Raw genomic sequence first — 22,396 nt, forward strand, 5'->3', positions numbered from 1 at the left:
CTACTAATACAATATTGTTAGAAATCAGAAGCGATTAACGTTTTTTAAAAAACAAAGTAAAAACACATAGCGTCTATGTTTCTGAATTATTCTGAAAGAGATTCTACGTAATTGCAATAAGTGATATGTATCACGTAATAACAATACTTCACAAGTCCAATAAGGGCCGTTGCCTACAAGCATTTGCCCTTGATTGACACAGTTCCATTGCGATTATAATCTTTTTCACCTACATCTGCCCTCTTTTACACGAGTTTGCTAACGATTTATATATTTAAAAAAAAAAATAGTTAAGAAATAAGGATATGTAATTTTTGTCTTGTTTCAGAAATTAGCAATATATTTTATACTCGGTGGTTGTGGGTAGGATCCTCACTTGAAATCATATATTTTTTTCAGATCTTTTTAGAATCACAGCGTAGGGTTCCTGTACATGAAACAAAATGTTCTTTAATTAGATATGTGTCGGATAAATAAGGTTTTTTCTTTCGATATGAGTAGTAGTTAACCAGATGTGGAAAATACGATGAGATAAAGAAAAAAAAACAATTTTTGAATTACTTTCTTTTTAATAAACAAGTGATGTGATCCTTTGCCCTGAATCTTATGGCGACACGTAAATCAAAACTAGTGTAGTCACTGAAGATACATCACTCATAAATTAAATATACGCCCTGTTCATTACTCTGATATTTAACATAAAAAAAATCTAACCAATTATTTATAAAAACAAATTTCCAATTTTTCAATCAAACACTTGGAGTAATGGTATCAGTCGGATTTTTATGTCTTGAATTACATTATATTTATTTTATTATAAAAATCGTAATATCATAATATATGAATATATATTTCATAGTTACTAATAATAGCAACACATTAAATTGCATTTATATTCAATATTCTTTTACAAATGGTAATTTCCCTATAACTTACAAATATTTCTTCTATTTCATTAATGTTTTTTTAATAAATAACGTATTTTTACATGGTTGCTTGATCTCAAATAAGGCAATATTGAAACTGTTCGAAAACAGAAATAAAGTATATAAGTACACTTAGCAAACATGTACATACATATATCAATTATCAATATCGGGTGTGTCACAATAACAGAAACAACAATGTATAATCATCACATAATTATATTATAAAATGATTTACTTACAATAAACAGAATAAGTATCATATGTACCTACACTACGAACAACTTACAATACGCAAAAGCGGACAGGATGTACTCTCATATTTACATTTGTACATTGAGCGCTCGTTCGTTCATCGTAATACTTACTAGTATTCTTCGTTCTTCGCGTTCTAACGAATCGTCAACAATAAATAGAGCGGGTAGGGGGGTAGAGAAGGAGGGAGGAGGGGAGGGGAGGTTTGCGTGGTGCGCGGGCCGCATTACGCTATATGTTACAGGGCGGCCGGGCGCGCCGCGGCTATGTACACTACAACTGCTCCACGAACTTGGTGAGTTGGTCCTGCGGCGTCATAGGCGGCAGCTGGTCGTCGGGCGGCGCATGCTGCGCGGGTGTGGCGGGCGACTGCCGCATCATGAGCAGCTCCGAGGGCGTGGGCGGGCGCGGCGACGGGGTGGCGGGCGGCGATCGCTGCAGCACGCCCGCGCCCACCGCGCCCACGCCCACCCCGCCGCCCGGGAAGTAGCGCGCAGCCAGGCGCGGCGCCGCGTTGGTGCCCGCGTACGCGCCGCGCATGCCCATCATGCCGCCGCCCACCCCACCCACGCCCACGCCGCTCGCTGGCCCGCCCTTGAACCAGCCGGGCGCGCCCGACGACATGCCGCCAACGCCGCCGAGCCCCACGCCCGACACGCCGCCCACTCCGCCCACACCAGACACGCCTCCCACCTGAGACGAGTACACATTGTTATAATTAAAATATTTCTTACATTTAAAGAAAAAGTTGTATGAAAAACTATTTAAGTACCTGTGTCTGCTGAGGTATCATCTGGTGCATCTGTTGCAGTCGCTGTTGCTGCGGCTGCATCATGTGCTGTAGTTGCTGCTGCTGTGGCATAGCGCCGAGGCCGACATTTACGTTGCCAACGCCGACGCCGACGTTGCCGACATTGCCGACGTTGCCTACTCCAACACCAACGCCGACATTGCCGACAGGCACGCCGCTGCCTGCTTGCTGCTGGTTTTGATTCTGTATTATAAAATATTACGTTAAAATGCTTCTAACTAAATAAATGATTACAGAATAATTGTTTTTAGACTAATCTTCCATTTATTAAAAAGAAAATTTTGTCTTACGAAAAGGCACTCTCCTACTTATCACTTTATATCACATACCAAATAATGTTTTTATTTTGTCTAAAAACGATTTCTTCCAAATGCGAAATATTCAAATAAAAATAAATGTCCTCTAATAGATAAGTGTCCTATTACAAATGTTTTAACAAAATAAATACTCATTTACCTGTGCTCTCTGCTTGATGAAGGCTGCCATTAAAGGTGGATTGGACTTCAATATCTGCAGTATCTCCTGCTGCTGGTTGTGCGTGGAGGGAGACCGCAGCGTCGCCATCAGTTGCTGTAACGCTTTCTGGTGTACTGGCGGCTGTTGCTGCTGTTGCGGCGTCCCCGCTCTTTGCTGTAGACGTATATTCTGATTATAATAAATTAAAAATAAATATTAATAATCACATATAAAATTGTTATACAGTATTTATCAATATATTGACGCACCTAATAAAATTATATAAAAAAGAAGCTACATAAAGGAAGTCTAGTGAATACATGTTAGTTTATAAACTTACGATTATTGACTTGACTAGTCAGTTCTAGTCAGTTGTAGTCAGTAAGCCAATGTGATTATATCTGAGTTGGCAACAAATAACAGATTTATTTGTTTAATATACAACATACCGATATATAACTTCCATCAATTTGTAGAAACACATAAGTCATATTGTGTTAAAACATTTATATTTTTTGTATAACTACAATACTTTACATTTTTGTCTCTAAAATTTTTACTAACAGAATTGACTGCCCTCAGCAATAAGTTTAATATACATGTACCAGCGAGGTTTTCCCGTTATATAATAACCATCCTTTATCCCCCACCCTGGAAAACAGTGTTTGGATCAAACTCTCCTGTTCCTAGACTTTGCAAGTTGGTTAACGAGTACAGTGACCTATTTGACATTAATGCTGATTCAACTAGCAAGATTCGATTAATTTTGAACACCAAAAGACAAACATGCTAAAAATATATTAAATTTAACATGTTTTTTTAATTTTCTTTTTTGTTCTGTGTTGTTTTCTACGCTTAGGAGTTTATTTTCGGTCTAACATAGCAAGATGTATCTACCTGTAAGTGTTTGTTACATTTAGTCTTAGTTTCCATGTACTATGTATCTTTTTTGTATGTATTGATGTAAACAAACGTTGGTGGATCAATAAATAAATAAATACTATTATTTATTGCCAAAATAATAATTGGACCGTTTATTTTGAAAGTGGTGTAAGTCCATTTTTTCCAAAAATGAGCTATCACGTAATTCATGCTTAATTTAATGTATTTTTTTAAATATATAACTAGTCCGTGTTTAATTTCTCAAAAAAACCCATGTTTTGAACAACTTAAAATCAGTCTGTAAATGAAATTGCATAATCATCGACATACTAACCTTTAATTTTCTCGAAACAAAAGAAAATGGACTTACACCACTCTCAAAATAAACGGTCCAATTATTTAAATCAATTGAGTTATGTGAAAACTTCTTGTCATACAAACAAAATACATAATAGTCATAGCCAATAAATAATAAAAACAAAGAAATACACTCAGCCAATTTAAACTTAACTCTTAAATCTCAATTTTATACTGCCCGAACCAAATTACGACAGTGCGATGATGACGCAACGGAAGAAAATAAAATTACCTGTATGGCGGACGGTGCGTGCTGCGCATGCTGCTGATGCTGCGGATGCTGCGCATGGTGCTGCTGCATCTGCGCGTGCTGCGCATGCTGAGGGTGTGCGGGCGCGTGGTGCGGCAGACGGTGAAGCGGCGCGTGATGCAGCGGCGCGGGAGTTCGGTACCGTGCGCCCCAATCGCCGCCGCGCACCGTGCCGCCTACAACGCCGCCCACACCCACGTTCACGCCCACGCCTGGTGGTCCCATTGCTGCTTGCTTGCCGTATGATGGTGCCTGTTGGCGAGCAGCTTCTTCTTGCACCTGTTGGTTAGTTATATGAAAATGTTGAGATACTGTCGAAATATCCTTTTTGCGATTTTCCATAATAAACAGGCCTTTTCAAGAATGACTTTCAAAAGTTTATATAATAATATAAATTTAAATAAATAATATTTTGAGTGTGAAAATATAAACTTAATCCTGATCTTAAGTTATGTTATCATGTAACTTACCTTAGATCAGAAATTTATAGTATGAATGTGTTATGTTGTAACAATATATATATTTTTTCAGGCTTTTTCCCAGCACATTTTTTTTTTAAATTTTTATTAGTGCTGTTTTAAATACATATGAAATTATACTATGTCCTACAAAACACTTAGTGAGTGTGACTGCAGGATCTCGAGTCTCTTTATATATAATTAAAATTAAATGAAAAAGTATTTTTTATCAAATGTTCAAATTAAACAGTTGACAAAAGATACTCCCCAAGTTTAACTTTAAACCTCTTGAAATTTGGCTCGCAGCGTATGTCCTCAGGTAAACTATTAAGTACATAGGATACACGTTTTCTTAAGGTTCTATCACCATAATAATTGTGCACCCTAGGTACCCCGAATTTTCATGCGGACATAGACCGCGTGCCATGCTCATTGTCGACTAATTTAAGGCCCAGCTTCTGATTGCTATGGTTGTTAGTAACCAAGAGATATTTATGTTTTAAACTAATTGGGAGTGTGTTACAGAGTACGGAATGTAGAATTCTTTTTGGATTATAAACAAAAATAAATAACTATTTTCCAATATTTTTTTATGATTTTGAAAAAAAATTGAACCTACCTAAGATAAGTAGTTTAATTAGCTTGTACTGACCTGTTGTAGCGCCTTCTGCACGTTGTGTGGCAGCGCGTGCGCGTGCGCTGCGGGCTTGGCAGGCGGCGGCGATGCAAGAGCGGGCGCGGCCTGCAAGGGCGGCGACGACGCGCCCGCCGCGCCTCCGCGCGTGTTCATAGCTGCCATGCGCCGCCTCAGCAGCTGTTGCTGCTGCACGCGTTGCTGCACCTGCTGCTGTTTCAATTTCTGCTTGATGCTGCTGCAGAACGGAACAGAGCACTTGGTCTCCATGCAGTGCTTTGCGTGGTAGCAGCAGAGCGCGATCAACTGCTTGCAGATGGGACAGTCGCCCTTGGTCTTGCGCTTGCAGACCTTGGTGTGCGTGACGACGCGCTTCATCTTCTGACACGAGGGCAGGCGGCAGTTGGCGTCGCGGCACTGGCAGGCGTGCACCAACGATTGAATGCAGCGCTGGATAGACTGCTTGCGCGCCTCCTGCGGGTTGGCCTGCTTCATGTCGCCAGGCGAGGACCCCACGTCGAGGTCGAGGCCAAGCTTCTCCATCTTGTGAGGGTGGCCCTCCTTGTCGTAGCAGGGCACGCAGAGGTCGAAATCGTCGCAGACGGTGCAGTGATAGCGCGTCTCGACGTGCGACTTGCAGCTGTTGCATGTGTACACGAACTTGTCCTGGCCCTGGTTGTGCAGTTCATACAGCATGCACAGCGTGGAGAACCTCGCGCGGCGCGTCGACGAGAATTCGTAGTGGCGGTCCCGGGCCATTGTCAAGAACGCGTCCCGGCCGTCCATCAGGTCACAGTTTAGATGCGGATCTGGGTCTTGAATTGGCTAAAAACAAATTTACTATAAGTATACACTTGTCTTGTCACTTCTATTTAGTATAATTATTTTTCATTGTCAGTTTAATACTTAATATTTATTTATTAATGTAATTTATATGAAACAGAATACAAATCATAACAATTATACAGATATTGATATGGAAAAACTTAATAGATTTGGCTTATAAAATGACTACTAAAGTGATACTTAACAAAGATGATGTTATCTTAAACAGATAAAATCCTATAATTAGTGTCTAGAGAATAAGTATGATTAGATAAAGACAATATTGGTATATTGGTAGATCACTTACAGCTAAACTAGCGGCAGACTGCGCGGAATGTAGCCTGATAACGAAGAACACTTCCTTATGTTTCTCCATTGTGGCAAATATCTTAGCACTGAGATCACTGCCTTGCTGCTGGTCACTTTGCTTCTTACTGTTCTTCCTCTGGGCGGCTTTGGATTTATTTGATTTTTTCGCCTTCTTTTGTCCCTTTTTCTTGCCGTCAGGGCCTTGTTCGTTTTCTTCGGAAGACTGGAATATCTAAAAACATGTTAGAAGCATTCTCACACGGTGCAATCCCTTAGATGATAGTTATAATGGGACAAGTATGGTGAGATTTTTTACATTTTTTTTCATATTTTATAACGAAAACAAACCAATATAAAACATTTAATAAAAATGAATATGTGACATGTGCAATTAAATTATTAATTAGTTGAAAAAATTAATATTAGAAATGAATATAAGTATATGAATACTGACCACAGCCTCTGCAGCTTCAGCCTGCTTTCTCTTCTCCTCTTCCTCCTGGTCCAACTCCTTGATGGACTCCTCAAGAACATTGGGCCAGAAATCCCCCTCGAAATAAGGCAACTCCGCGGCCGACGAGATACTGTCCTCCATTGCTTGCTTAAGAATATCTTTATAGTCTAAAATTATCCTCTCTATAATACCCTTGTCTAACATTTTCTTATACCACTCTTGCAACCTTTTGGGCTTAGGTATTTTTTGTTCGGGCGGGTGGCAGTGAAATATATAGTCGTCGCCCTCAGAGGGTGGGCAGGCCCATATGTGGGCCATAGTGTAGCCCAGTTGCTTAGCGTAATCCAAATAACCTAATAAAATCTCGTGATACACCGCAGTACGGTACTGCCGCGGTTGGAAGAAGTGTACAGAATCTAGATATGCTATATAAACTCGCCTCGTGTTTGGCGAGGGACTTTCACTACCGTACTCCTAAAACAAATAAACAATTAAATATATCTCCTGCGTCAGCATGGTTTATAATTATGAACAAACACGGAACAGTTAAGGGAAAAAATAATTTAAGCAAAATCTAAATCAAATTCGACTTATTAAATTATAGACACGATTTATTTTTGATTGTCTTAAAATTTAAAATATGTCGGTTAGCACTCTTTACCGCCAAGAAACGATATACAAAAATATATTAGGTTGACTGCATTTTAGATTTCTAAATAGAAAAACTAATTTTAATATTTATTAATAAAATAGAATACCTGCACATGCATTCCAAAGAAACAAACATCAGTTCCGTCGACCTCCTCAAATGCGAACAACGCTTTAGCCCGATACGGGAATTCGGCGCACAGCTCCCCTGATTCTACGAACCTCGATCTCATCCCGGGTTTTACTTCCACCATCTAAAAATAAATACATATTACAGTATATGTCTATGACATCTATACTAATATTATAAATATAGAATTTGTTTAGATACATTAATCTCCGTAACTATTGGTTGCTAGTTTGATAAAAAAATGTTTTAAATGGTCAATTTATCAAGGAAGGTTATATAAGTAAACAACATCACATTAATCGTTTTGATGTAAGCCAGTGTCAGTGATCATAAAGATAACTTGGGCACTTGTGTCATGTGTGAACAACACAACTGGTAGATATTTCCATTCAACCAATTTTATTTCCTTTTGACTAATTTTCATGACTACTACATTATAAGAGGAGTATTACCTTATCGGACGATGCGACAACCCTGATATGCACTTCACCAGCACCAGCCTCTTTTTTCTTAAGGAAATTATTAACTCTAGTTTCGATATAAATGCCGAGTTTCGACGTTGGCAGTTTCTTAGCACTAAACTTGTTCTCTTTCCGCTTGGCGGCTTTCTTCTTTAGACAGTTATCACAGCAGAAGCCTTGCGGCCATATTTGGTCATGGTGCAGCACGCATATCTGGTGCTGCTTTCGCCCGCAGTCCATACACACCACAAACGGCTCTTGCTCTAAGTGATCATTCTTCATTTCTTTGAATTGATCCTTCTTTATTGCTCTGTAATGTTTTATTGTCCTTAATATATAAGCAAAAATTATATATAGAAAAGTTATATTATAACACATTTGTTATAATATAACAGCTTTGTAATAACAAAAGTCATATAAGCATTTTTTTTTAGCTTCACACTATATTAACAGGGTAGGCAACGAACGTAATGTTAAGACACTCCGTTCTCCTCACGCCCTGCACAATTTTCGGGACATTTCATGATGAATGGCAGAACTAATCGCCGCACTTTTTCGTTACCAGAGTGAGAAAATGAAAATATCAATATATGGTGGTCCGTTTAGAGTCCGCTTTTAACGACAGATTGCTTTTAAAAAAGGAATTTCACACAGTTGTCCGGTTATAACGACGCAACGAGCGTTGCCGTGATCATGAAAATTCAATATAATCAAAAATTACAAACGTTTTGTACTAGATGTTGCGTTGTTACTTAAACAAGTATGTTGAGATTTAGAGACCGATCTTAGTTTACGTACATTATGTATCCATTTATTTTCATTATTAACGTGTATATATATTATGTTACATAAATAAATAATTTTAGTACAATATATTAAAAAAATATTTTGTAAAACATTATTTTGTATGTGATTATTAAAATCCGGTTAATACGGTCCCTTGGTCCTTTATTGGTCCCTTGGCCGTCGTTGTAACCAGATTCTACTGTAATTCATTATCCAATCATTCAATCCCAATTAAATTCGAAACCATAACGGTCACGTTTACAGACAGACGCTGTCGCTGTGCCACGACTGCCTCAACTTTTTTCTTAAACAATATTTAAGAATATTTTTTCTTACTTCAAAGCTAAGCTATGTTTATGACCAATAATTATTGGTGTATGACCATTAAAAACAATTTTAACGTAGATTTAGAAACTTGTAAAAATCCCGAGAAGTAGAAGCGCGGGTTCGATTTCCGATATGTCAAAAGTAACATAATATTTAATACTCACGTTTGAGACTGCAGCGGGTCGTCACCGAGCGTCACGGTGTCCCCCTGTATGTCGTTGAAGCACTTCTGGCAGAAGGTGTATCTATCGGAGACAACCCCATACGCTTTTAGACTATACGTAAGTAGTAAGTCGACATGAAGCGTGACGTGCGCAAGAATGTGCGTGGGGCGAAAACAAATTAGTAAGCGATGGTAACTTAACACTGGATTAGTATGTGAGTGGCTTGGCTATATATGATGCTGCAATTACCCATATAATATACAGTGTGAACTATATATAACGATACTGAAGGTACGATATGGCGTTATGGCTACAGGTGTTATATGAAGTGATTATATTGTCATTATTGTATTTAACAGTTTTACAAATATCAAACATTATTTTTAAAATGAAATAAAATTATTCTTTATCGTTTTTTAAATAAGGGTAATCAAAATATGCTAACAGTAAATGATACCGACTCTTCAATCGTAAATAGTAAAAATAATATAGCAGTAAAAAACAAGCGAATCTATCCTTCTGATTTCGACGCTTTAGTGAGCTCGCCGTTACATCAAGTGAAATTATATAAAATTTACACTGTATCTCTATACTATATATAATATATTCGATTATTAACTAATTTCACATGTAAAAATATTTTTATATACATATATAGTGCTATATAGGATATTTGGTTGAAACATAATGAAGACACAGGAATAGGAAGAAAGTAAAGTAATTATGTGTTACTAACATTAAATTAGGTAATGTGACATATAGCAGAAACAATAATTCATAAATATACTTTTTAAAGAATGAAGTAACAAAAGCATCAGAAAGCTAATGTAATCAGTGATAAGTCGTAAAAAAATGTTCAAACTTGTGTATGCCAATGATAAAAATATTTATTTAGTAAAAAAGCCATTAAAATGTAAATTAATTATAATATGGTAACCATAATATTTTTGGCGTAAACAAGTTCTCGTTACCATCACAATTAAAGACAACTTAGAATGAAGGGATGTTGAGAAAATTAAAATTTACAATCATAGCTATATTTTTTTTTCTTTTTAACAAGAAAGTTTTTCTTGTATTTATGTAAATTCTTGTATTATATTTATTTAAAGATATAATTCACAATTAATAATAGAGGAATGATTTAATAAAACAAACAAAATTTTAATTTACATCAACATCTTAAAAATATAGTGACGGGTGTGGAAATTGACCTAAAAGTAGCAGTTAGTAGTTTATAGAACTCTATAGTAAGTGCAATAAATCTACAAATATAAAAAAAATAGTTCAAAGTAATTAAAAGAACTGAATAATACTGAAAACTGATAGTGATCAAATTTCGTATAGGCGTTAGTTTCCTGTTTCCGTCACAATGCCCAGTTTATAATACTGTACTGCATAGGCATTTCAATTATGACATTTGAGCCCTGACGCCTAAACAAACTAAGGTTATGGCAATATATATTTTAAGTCCTTTCAGCTATATTAGTTTTACACTTTTTAGTTATTACCATTTCTATTACAATTCATATTTTTAAATTAGTGAAGCATTATAATATTTTTATAATATTTTAAATTATAAACATAATAATATTTATTATTTCAGAATTTACATTTATTTCTAATATCATTGTTTTGATGGTGACAAGACTAGTTTTGAGACAATGACAATAAAGGGGATCAAAAACTATATAGTTAGATAAAAATAAAATGCAGCAAAAATCCAGCTTAATAAGATATGACTTAACTTACAAATTATAGAGATAAAAAATTATATAGCTGAATGTACTTTAAATATTAACTGTCAACCACAGAAATACAGTCATATATTTCTACTAGACAATATATGGAGAAATATTATTTTATATAAAATGGATAAATACTTCAATCATACATCATTTTTCATAAATTCATAAATAGTACTTAAGAGCACATTTAAAAATAATTTATCTCCAAAATTTTTAAATGATTCAGGGGGAGCCAATATACATTCAATATTATTGTACAATATATGGTGGATTGTGCAATAATGGAATGTTTATTTATATCTAATATTGTGCAAAAAATTGCACAATAACATTAAGCACCCATAAAGATATTTTGTAATAACTAATAAAACTAACCTGTTTTGATAGCTGAAGTATTTTGCGTCTCGCGGTATTGTACACAGTTGCTTGCCATAACAACATAGCACTTGAGGGTTGAACGTGTACTTGCGGCCGCAACAGTAGCCTAGACTTTGCATTACTGGGTCTATCTCCACTTCGAAAACTTCCGATAACTGAAAATTTAAAGTTAAATTTACTTGTAAATAAAATTATCTTGCCTGAGTTATTACAAGTATTTCTCGTTCAAATTTTGTTTCCTTATATTGAAATACAAAAAATAATACTTTTTAAAAATAGATTTTTGCTTCCACACTTAGGATTTTACTTTCCTAAGCGTGTAAGAACAATTTAAAAATGTAAAAAAATATAAAAAGTAATGTTGAAATTTCATTAATTTAATTTCTATCTTAAAAAAATATCGATTTATATTTTTACTCATTATAGATGAAAAATATATATATTTTAATATGCTATACCTTAGTACAATATCTATATACACGCGAGTTCTTGCGATTGTACAACCACGCGTTCTCGAACATGAGCCACACGTCGTCCACATATTCCCAAGGGTCCTTATACTCGCCGCGATCGAGCTTGATCTTGATGGTCGACAGGTCTATGGGCTTAGTAACTATATCGAAGTAATCGGGGATGCCTAGTGCCTGCGCGTCCACCGGCTGTCGGAACGGAAGCGACTCGGGGTCGAGCCTGAACAACTTTTCGAGGGTGGGCAGGAGCGCCTGCCGGAGCTCCTCGGGTTTGAAGGCGAACGTCTTCTTGGGTCCCTTGTCGGACGCATCGGTCGTCGCGGGAGTCTCCGCCGGCTCCTCCTTGATCTCCTTTTTAATTTCCTTCTTGATGTCCTGCTTGATGAAGGGGTCGGGGTGTGACTCCCGGGGCGTCTCGTCGCGCATGCCTTTGCCACCGCAGTCGGCGTCGTCAGGATCGTCCTTGACACGCACGTCGTCGTGCGCCAGCTTGGCGTCGGGCGGGCTGTCGTCGGCGGGCGCGGCCGTGATGGCGGCCATCTGCGCGGAAAGCGCGGCCGCGGAGGCGGAAGCGGGCGCGGCAGAGGGCGGGCGCGAGGCGGGGCGCGCGTCCGGAGCGGGGCTGGCGTGCGCCAGCGGCGTAGCGGGCGTGGCGGCGGACGTGGCAGCGGGCGAGGACACGCCGGCCTCGCGGAAGGCCGCGTGGTTCATGAAGGGGCTGGCGACGGGCCCGGCGGCGCGCTTGACGTCCGCGCTGTGGCCGGGCGAGGCCAGCGGCGCCGGCCCATTGGTTTGCAGTGGGTACTGCGGCGCGGGCGACGGCATGGGCTGCCCGAAGGGGGACATGCCCGGGTTGCCCACGCTGCCCACGCCACTCACGCTGCCGCCGTTCGGTGTTTGTGGCATCTGATCACAAGTAATTTGTTTTTATTTAAAATTCTAAATTACATAAATTTCATTTGTGACAATAGGCTACTTGACTCGTATCTAATTTCATACAATAAATGAGTATTTCAAAAACAACAGATTATATTAATTTTGCAGATGAACAGACAGAACATCGCTCTTTTTTTCTTATTCTATCACATAACAAATGCCTATTTTACAAAATCTATTACATTAACAAGTACCTGATTAGGACTAGGTCCAGGAGGGCCGACTAGGTTGGATTGGTATGTCATACGGTTGCCGGACATAGTGAGTGGCATGCCAGGTGATGGTATACGCATGGCGGGCAGACCGGGTTGCGTAGGCAAGTTGGGGCGACCTACACCCACCCCCACCCCAACGCCCACACCCGGCGCCGTCGGCCGCACTCCCATGACCCCACCAGCTAACACACCACCTGGCTGTTGTTGTAATTGATTTTGCTGTTGCTGCTGTTGTGCTTGCTGTGCCTGTAGTTGCTGCTCTTTTCTCTTTTGTCTCTTCTCTTCTAATTCCTTTTGTATTTTATATATTTTCTCGGCAAGTAAATGATAGTATTCCGAACGCGTACTCGCCATTTCATACATGTCACCTTCTACTTTTCTAGCGTATGCTACTAAATTATGCATTCTTTTATCTTGCATTGCTGTGGGGTCCGGTGTGGGAAAGATAGCTTGTACCCTAAATAAACAAGGAAATATTTACAACATAACCATATTTTAAACCATTTTTTTATGGACAAATAAATAAAAAAAATCATTAAAAATACTTACAGTTTATGAACAAGATGGTTTCTGAGATCGGGTGTTATAGACTGGTGCCATTCTTTTGTTCCAGAAACAGGATTGGCAGTAACGGGGCCACCGGGTAACTGTAACGTTCCTGAGCTCATCTGCAAAAAAAACCGTTAATAATGAAAATGCTAACTATATTTTTATTCTATTATGGGGTACAAAACATTTTTTTACTTACAAGTTGCTGTTGCTGTTGTGATTGCTGTTGCTGCAAATCAGGTTGGGGCTGATGCGAAAAGAGCTGCTGCATTGGCTGTTGGGGTAGGACGTCAGGCAGAGGTGGGGCACGAGGCGCAGGCAGCCTGCCCAGTGGCGCCCTCGCGAACCCACCCACCATGCCCGCCACCGACGTAGGGCATGCTATGCCCAGCGCCTCATATGCCCGCTTCATGTCCGCCCCAGAGCCCACTGAGCCCACGCCGACACCTACCGAGCCCACTGAGCCTACGTTCACGGAGTTGTTGGTCGGCGCTGACGGGGCTGATACACCACCTGCACCTACTAATTTATAAAAAGAATTTATGTTTGTTGTAATTGATGTACTTTTTAAATAATAACATGAATAGACATAGTTTATTATCTGGCTCCCAGTTACATGGATAGGATGCATGTAAATGTAGTTGCATGTTAATTTTAGCTTTGAAAAATACTAAATGTGTTAACAGCACAATAATATATACAAAAAACTGTTTTTTACACTACTGCTATGTTCAACTATACAGATGTCAGATAGATATCTAGCAACATTGATAAACATAACAGATTAAGTAATTAACTCACCTCCTAAGGGATTAACAGTGGGAAGCGCGTTGGGGACGGGTGCGGAGGCTACATTAACGCTAACAGAGCCTACTCCGCCCACTCCCACACCCACTCCACCAGTCGCACCCACGGAGCCCACAGAGCCAACACCCGCACTCGAATGGGATACGGCGGCCGCTGAATAAATAATTTAAGAGTTAATATTTATTGAAAGGAAGTTAAATATTTATTTACGTTTATATTTTCATTTCTTCGTTCTGGTGTCGAGGCAAAGCGCGGCGTTGAGTTCTGCCACTCAACACGCAATGCCTCTAGAATTTCGGCAGAAAGAGGGGAACAGAGTATCTTAACACTAGGTTTCCTCTGCCTACCCTGCTGTGAGCGGGATATAACGAGAAGCTGATTTTTTAATTTATATTAAATATCAAGTTTCTTACCATTCATAGGATTAGTTCTAGTCCTATCTGCTTGTTTGAGGGGCAAACACACAGGACAGTCATTTTTGTTACAATGTTTCCAATGGTTTATAATTTGTCTTGATGAAGAACAGTGAGGTACGCCACAATTTTTGCCAGCCTAAAAAGTTTGAAATCATTAAAAATCTTATACTACAAATACTATAGTTATACTAGACTAGAGCTTGTAAAATAATGGCTTATATTTATATTATTTAATGCAAAAAATAACACACATTAGACAGTTTAATACAAAGGGAGCCTTGGCAAGTATATGTTTGATGTATTTTTATTCGTAGGCATAATGAGTACACTAAACCTCAAGCCACCACTAACATATATGCATTCAGTCAATGAAACAGGTGCCCTTCTCCCTCCCTTGTTTCAGGTTTCCTTCTCCCTCCCTTTAGTCAACCCTAGCCTTTTTTTTTACCTGTACTGTTCGTGTCCCACGGTATTTTCTACAAAATGGGCTTTAGAGGTCAATGACAATCACTTCAAGAAAATTCCTACAAGTGGTCAATAACTACTGAACTCTACTTTGCAATCTATTCTAGGTGGATCAACTATCTGAACAGATTAGGCAGAGAATGTTATGTTATGTAATAAATACTATTTTATGTCATGTCCGACAGAATTGCCAACATTTGGAGGTACAGAAGCTTGTATATAAATTGGCATATGCTTGGGATAAAGCGACGTAAGATAATATAAAATACTTCCTGAAGACCAAGATATCAATGGCTGGATGACGTGATGTAGGACATGAGAGGCAATTCACTAACCACTGAGGATGTTGTAGATTCCGTGGGAAGTAGACAGTACTTACCTGACACGACATCATGTGATTGAGCACGCTCTTCATGGTTTTGCAGTGCGGTAGCGTGCACTGCCACGTCTCGCCGTTGGACTGGCTCTCGCGGCGCTGGCACTTGTGCGCGTGCAGCAACAGCACCAGTTGCTGCTGGATCAGCTTGCGCTTCTCCGGGTCCGCGATGGGCCCCGAGTTGGGTTGCTGCGGGGGCTGCACTGACGCCGACTGCGTCGCCGCTTGCGGTTGCGACTGTAGTATGTACTGCTGTTAGTTATGCGTGTATATATTTATACATTTCTTCATAATTTACATGCGGATGGAATGCGCGTACGCAATATAACTTGTACTTATTATACATCAATAATATAATATACTCATTTTATTTATAAGTTAATTTGTACACCATACATATTACACTCACATGAATTTATAAAATAACCGAAAAACAATGAACAAAAGGCATTTTATATTTGATAATGCAAAAAAATTCAAAGTAGCACCAGATAAGTTAAAAAAAAAAAAAGAAAAGCAAAATATTATGCCTGTACAAGTCCTGTAGTGGTAACGCAGAAACGAATCGACGCATGCAATCGTCTATTGACCAGTTTCTTACAGATCCCCTACCCTGATTTTAATGCGCACAATAAAGATTCGCCTATGGGACTTATAGACGTGGACAACACCTCCTTTTTGGATGGTTTTACACCAGCAGTTCCTCGCGTCTGTCACTACAAGTCAGCAGATTGGCATAGGATGTATACATTTTACCCATCTCATCCTTGCGGGCCAGATTGCTTCTCTTCTGATTGTCCTAGTTGAATGTGCCGCTGCTGACACCGACATGATTCGGGAAGGCATAGAACTCTACATTCCTAGCTCTGTAGTGCCAATCGGTGGCAAGTCAATACCTTGGTTTGACTCCGACGGTGAAAGTTTTAATAAGAAAGCACAACAGAACCTCTAGTTGTTTTAACGGCAAATACGCAGAGGAAGCAAAGCTCGGTGAGAAACATGAGAACCACCCGTTTGGAACCCGTCAGTTTTGAGTTATCTAGAAGGCTGCACTCGGCATCTTCAGCCAGTTTTGGCTTCCGCCGTTGCACACAGAGAAATTACATTTGAGCTGATTTGGCATATACGGTGAACAGAAAAACAATATCAAAAACGCTCGTTTTACGTTGAACTCTTTAGATGATATAGGAACCAACCATCGATCATCCTGTGATGCTGATACGCAACCAAAAAGCCGCTTGGTATACTGTCTTCTTTAGACGTCTAAAGGTAGAGCGGGCCGAATGGAATATCTTTTAGTGCTCTGCGCTTCATCTTAACTGACACCGGTGCTAGTGCATTTGTTTCGGCACTCTCACTCAGTCGGCACTGGGCTGCTACTATTCAAAGTAAATCAGAAGGCCTGGCAGTTAGTCTGGACATGACGAAGGCCTTTGATTGAGTGTGGCATTAGAAGCTCCATGCGAAATTCCCATCTTACGGTTTTTCCTAGAATTTACGTAATTTTAATTTATTTAGAACGTAGGATCACTAGCTTTCTCACTGGGCGTAGCATCGAAGTCGGTGTCGACGGTTTCTACTCGGAATACATGCCCGTAAACGCTGGCGTCCACCAAGGTTGCGTGCAGTACCATACGACGTTTCTTCTGCATATCAATTATTGTTAGAAGATCCTAGCATTCATTGCCATGCCATCGATAGCGCAGTGGATGCCATTTACTCCCGCCGCGCAGGTTTTTTTCGGGAAACCGTCGACGAGTACCGAAATAAACGTTTGTTGAGACATTGCTTGGGAATATTTCTGTATGGGCTTCAATTTAACCCCCACGTGACACAAGTTTGCGTGTCACAAGACCACTCTTAAAACGACACCCAGTATCAGCATATTAGTCTGAGTGTTTCAAGTGGCTACCTAGAAAGCAAGGCCAAGTTAGACCATGTGCCACACAACTGTGGAATGGCCTACCTGCGGCAATTTTTCCAGGTCGATACAACAGCATCAGAGCGCATCTACCACCACCCTAAAGTCCGGCAACGCACCTGTACCTCCACTGGTGTTACACGGAGCTGTGGGCGGCAATGATCACTTACCATCAGGAGACCCGTAAAGCTTAAAAGGAGGTGCAAAAAAATTAAGCAATGAACGTTACCTGTCCACCGGCAGGTGCACCCGGCGTCTGCGGCGACGGCGCCGGCGGCACTGCTTGCGCAGCACCCCCACCCGCTTCGGGCGGCGGACCGAAGCGCACCCCGGCCCCGCGCTGCGCCGCGCCGCCCGCCGCCGACTGCCCATAGGCGGGGTGATAGGGCGCGGACGGGTGCCCGCCACCGCCCGGCGCGCCCATGCGCGTGTGCGCGCCGTGCGCTGCGTGCCCCACCCCCACATGCCCCGCATGCATGGCGTGCCCCGCGTGCAGACCTGCGCCACGCATGTTGGGCGCCTGCATGCCCACGCCCACGCCCCCCACTCTGCCGCCGAGGGGACCGTTCTGCATCGCCTGACAAATTTATACATAATTTTTATATATTCTTATCGTATGTATATAATTCTGGTGTGTATGTTTGACACTAAATAACTGGACCAATTTGAATTATATTTTGTGTGTTTTTACATTTTAATGAGTTTCTAAATAAAATTAAAATCAGTAATTGGTGTTGCATTAATAGTAGAAAAGAATAAACCTATGAGCAATCTGAAAATAGTACATTTGTGCTATATAATAGTACATTTGAGCATATTTTCATGAGATAAATACATAAAGTTAGAAACAGGCAGGACAATATCTGCTAAGCCAGCTAGTATACAATACATACATAGGTAATATAAGAAAAATAACTCCAAGAGCATAAATTTCAAAATTGCATATGAATACATTGTACATATTGTAGTAATAAATTATACAATCATTATAGGGAAATCCAACACAATCTTTTTTCTGTTAATAATGATATTGGTAATAATCTTACTGACAATAAACCATAATAAATATATACCCATTGAAATTTAAAAATGTTATAAATATATACAATCAAAAATTAAGTATACCCATACATTGTTAACTATAGTACTGACACCTGACACTGACCTGCGCGTGAGGGTGGTGGGAAGCTGCCGCATGGTGATTATTGCCTATGAGAGTTGGCAGCTGCTTGTTCACATTGTTGATGATGCCACCACCAAGCATATTGGGGCCTGATATATTGCTATTTGTTACCACCATGTTACCACCTACATTTGCCACATTCATACCACCTGGAAATATGGTGGAAATTGACTAAACTGTATCTTTATAAAAAATATTTATGCTAATGTTAGAAATAAGTTGTATATATTATTTCGGGTTAAACTGCAAAAGTTTCTTTATATGTATGGCATTTTATTTTATTATATGTATAAATTTTAATATGTTTAAGTTATAATTTAATTTGAACATTGTTAATTAAACAGTTCACTGGTATTCAATATGGTCAGTCCAAATATTTTTAGGGTTTAATATATATACCAAAATTACTACAAAATATCAATAAATCATAGTTAACAGCATTTCTTAACTAAAATTAATTCTAAATTTATATTTAGAATTATTTTAGTAAGAAAGAGAAATTATTTTAATTTCTTTCACACAATTTTATTGAGCCTGTTTTGGCACAGGGGCACAAGGATGTGACTGTAATGTGATGGTTCTGGGACAATTAAAAATAAGACTTTGTTTTTATATATAATATCAAACTATTCTACATATTTTAATAAAAATGTTCAATTTTACCTTGTATAGAGCTCATTGGCATCGATGAATGCAGTTGATTTGGATGACTTGTATTTGGTATAAGTGTTTGTATCATGCCACCCATAAGGTCTTTTGAGACCGACACATTAGGCGGCGATTGTAAATTAGGGCTCTTACTACCTAAGCTACTCAATCCTAAAGGGTTGTTGTGGCCAACTAAGCCACCCTTGTTGCCCTGTGAAAAGACCAGCAAACGAAATAACACATTATTAGTTTTATATATTCCGATCACATTTTCAAAGTTATGTATAATATAATAAAATTTATTATTTTCAAATTTTACTACATAACAAAAATAAGTTATAAAATAATTGTAAGTATCTAACAATATATATTTAGCTAATTAATTAATTTATAATTATCAAGTTATTTTTTTGTGTACCAAATTGGTATCAAATTAACTAATTGCTTTCTAAAGCCAAAGCATCCTAAGCATTATTTTACAAAAGATTTATACTTTAAGTGACAATTAATGAAAATTTAAATAGATTATTTTTTTAATTCTTAAATTATACTTATTAGTGTTGAACTTGCAGTTAAAATTTAATAATATGAATAATTGTATAATATAAATATAATGTAACATTTTACACATAAAAGGAACCATCAGCCCCAGATACTCACTTGTTGTATAAGATGATTACTAATTTGCCTTTGCATAGCAGCTGTTGGATCGTCCCCGTTCAGCTGCTGCTGCATTTGCCCCCCGGGGCCAGGCCCCTGCGCTGGAGGCTTTGGCCCTGTGACACCAGGTTGTTCACCCCAAGAGCCCCCCATTAATTCATCAGGGAGGTCCTTCTCAAGGTCAAACATGTCCAGGTTCGAAAACCCTTCTACTGAAACCAATTTGGAATGTTTGTAATATTTGAAAGCTATGTATAAGTTGTATGAAAAAATATACATTATTAAAATATTTTATTTCAAAGCATAACCTGTTGGAAGCCATATGTACTCACTTGAGTTTGTTATGTCTTATTAGAGACAATATTTATAAATCATTCTAAATAATATGTAACACAATCAAACATTAGCACTGCTTTAAATTTCACAATTTTAAGTATTTAAATTTGTAGGAATGAAAATTTGGAACAGAACTGAAACTAAACAACATTGAAAATAAAACAGTTATAATTTATTTTATTTAAATGAATAATTACATCATGACAAGAAAACTGTTTCCTATATATTAGTAATATTGATAACTAACAAATAATCAATCACATATTTAATATAACTTTATAACAATTGAAAAAATTGCAAATATAATATAAATAAATATTAAATATTTTTAAAGTCAAATATTAAAAAGTTTTAATAAATAGTATTTTAATAACAAAACAATTCTATATATAATGAAAATTAGATACTATATAATTTATTTACTGACATATAATATTTTTATGCCATAATTGGTACAGTGAGAATTACTGTAAACTATTAATATTTCTTTGACATTGTGCATTTGGATAATTTAATGTTTTGACATGAAGCATTTATATATACCACTATGTTCTATTAAATGTGATAGATATATTTATTTTTAACCTCAATATTATTGAATAATACAATCAAATTATAATTAAGAAAATAAAAATAATATAATATTTAGGTCACTCATGTTTATAATTTTCAGCTGTAAATAAGAAATGTAGTCTTAAAAATATGTATTGAAAAGTATTTTAAAATTAGTGTTCAAATTAAAAATGATATAGTAAAACACAAATCACAGAAGGATTAAATTGTACATACTCTCAAAACATGAATTCAAAGTTTTTTCACACACAAATTTTGATAAAATACATAAATTATAATATTTCAAATATAATAATTAATACATAAATTAAAATTGTAATAAATATAATTAGAATAAAGTTACATTTCAGTTTAAACTGTGAAACATGTTACGAGCTATCGTAATATTTTGTAATCACAAAAAAAATTGTTATCGTCACAAAATATAATTAAATAATATTTAATTTATAGTTTGTTAAATTTTCTAATTTAAGAAACAATAATACGACGCAAAACTATCACGGCGCTAACAAGAACGACGGCAAAATGTCAAAAATCCAAGTATTATAATAATGACAGAAGGGTGTTCGAACTTTAAGAAACTCTTAAAATATGAAAAAGTACTCACCTCCTGTGTCAGAAGGACCCTGGAAAGGATCCCGGACCATTTTAGCCCGCTTGTTAGGCGGTTCATCCACATGATGATCGGCCATGGCTCTGTTTACTAAACGTAAGCCGTCGTGAATATTTCGGCCCGCCGATTCAAATAACACTTTTATGTCTTATATCTTCAAGAAATAACATTTTAGAGCGATTTGTCATCCATTATAACGTAATTCACCCACATCCCGATCGTTCGATGTCCTTCGCACCGATGAAGGCACATATTAAAATTTCTCACTCAAGTATTCGCCATTACAAAGCTCCGAATCGAAGAGCTACACAGACCCTCTCACCATCTTCCGACGGAACTAGCACAATAAATGAAAACAATATCACCAGATTTTGCTACTTTATGGAACCTAATTTACCGATCGAACTAAACAATTTCACTTATCACTTTAAAATATACGGAATGGTACAGTTTATGATAAAATGATGTAAGAAAAAACAGAAAATTTACACGACAAATTCCGAAATACTTCTCAGTCTCTCCAGCGCAAAATGGCGGCTGTTGATGAAAACTTTTTCTACGCTTGTCAGAAAATGTCGGCCTATAAAGAGACGAAGCGCCGTGATTGGCCCGTCGGCACCACGTGACCGCCGGAAGTGCCGACTTGACGCAGGATCGGTCCAATTATTCTGACGTCAACGCGTTCAAAACCGAGATTCGCCGAAGTTCGCCGAATAGTATTCTACTCGTATTAAAAAGTTTAGCTAAATGAGAAAGAAAATACTTACACCCCCAAAATAAATTGTAAATCTTAAAAAATATTAATTTAATTCATTCTATGTCTCATTTATAATACTAAATAGTAGTTATGTCTTAGTTTTTAACGAGTATTTAAATTTTCCCTCCAAAATCGGGAGGGGTCACCATCAATACAACGTGTCTTTGTCTATGAAATTTAGGCCATCATAGAGAAATTATTTTATCTATATAACT

General features: G+C 38.0%; 1 protein-coding gene across 12 annotated transcripts; it reads right to left on the bottom strand.

Moving 5' to 3' along the window:
• Positions 1 to 549: 549 nt before the first annotated feature.
• Positions 550 to 21,987, bottom strand: nej (CREB binding protein nejire). Of its 12 annotated transcripts, none has more exons than XM_085201165.1 (23): positions 21,419 to 21,987; positions 19,901 to 20,111; positions 19,258 to 19,463; positions 18,577 to 18,743; positions 17,641 to 17,988; positions 15,494 to 15,727; positions 14,647 to 14,785; positions 14,228 to 14,386; positions 13,626 to 13,948; positions 13,427 to 13,545; positions 12,857 to 13,334; positions 11,715 to 12,632; positions 11,254 to 11,411; positions 9,134 to 9,244; positions 7,848 to 8,166; positions 7,376 to 7,519; positions 6,618 to 7,091; positions 6,162 to 6,395; positions 5,048 to 5,854; positions 3,920 to 4,216; positions 2,449 to 2,622; positions 1,954 to 2,175; positions 550 to 1,874 (listed from the first exon to the last, which is right to left on the bottom strand). In XM_085201165.1, exons 1-23 carry the CDS (start codon positions 21,501 to 21,503, stop codon positions 1,455 to 1,457), a joined length of 6,747 nt encoding a protein of 2,248 aa, XP_085057291.1. In that variant the 5' UTR covers positions 21,504 to 21,987; the 3' UTR covers positions 550 to 1,454. The 12 variants fall into 12 exon arrangements, with proteins under 12 accessions (XP_085057291.1, XP_085057281.1, XP_085057288.1 ...); XM_085201155.1 differs by having other exon boundaries at positions 2,449 to 2,637; positions 15,494 to 15,742; XM_085201162.1 differs by having other exon boundaries at positions 2,449 to 2,637; positions 19,258 to 19,453; positions 19,903 to 20,114.
• Between the last annotated feature and the right edge of the window lie 409 nt (positions 21,988 to 22,396).

Source organism: Heliconius melpomene, chromosome 17 (genome assembly GCF_056956725.1).
Source record: "Heliconius melpomene rosina isolate 202511_hmr_F chromosome 17, ASM5695672v1, whole genome shotgun sequence".
NCBI lineage: Eukaryota > Metazoa > Arthropoda > Insecta > Lepidoptera > Nymphalidae > Heliconius > Heliconius melpomene.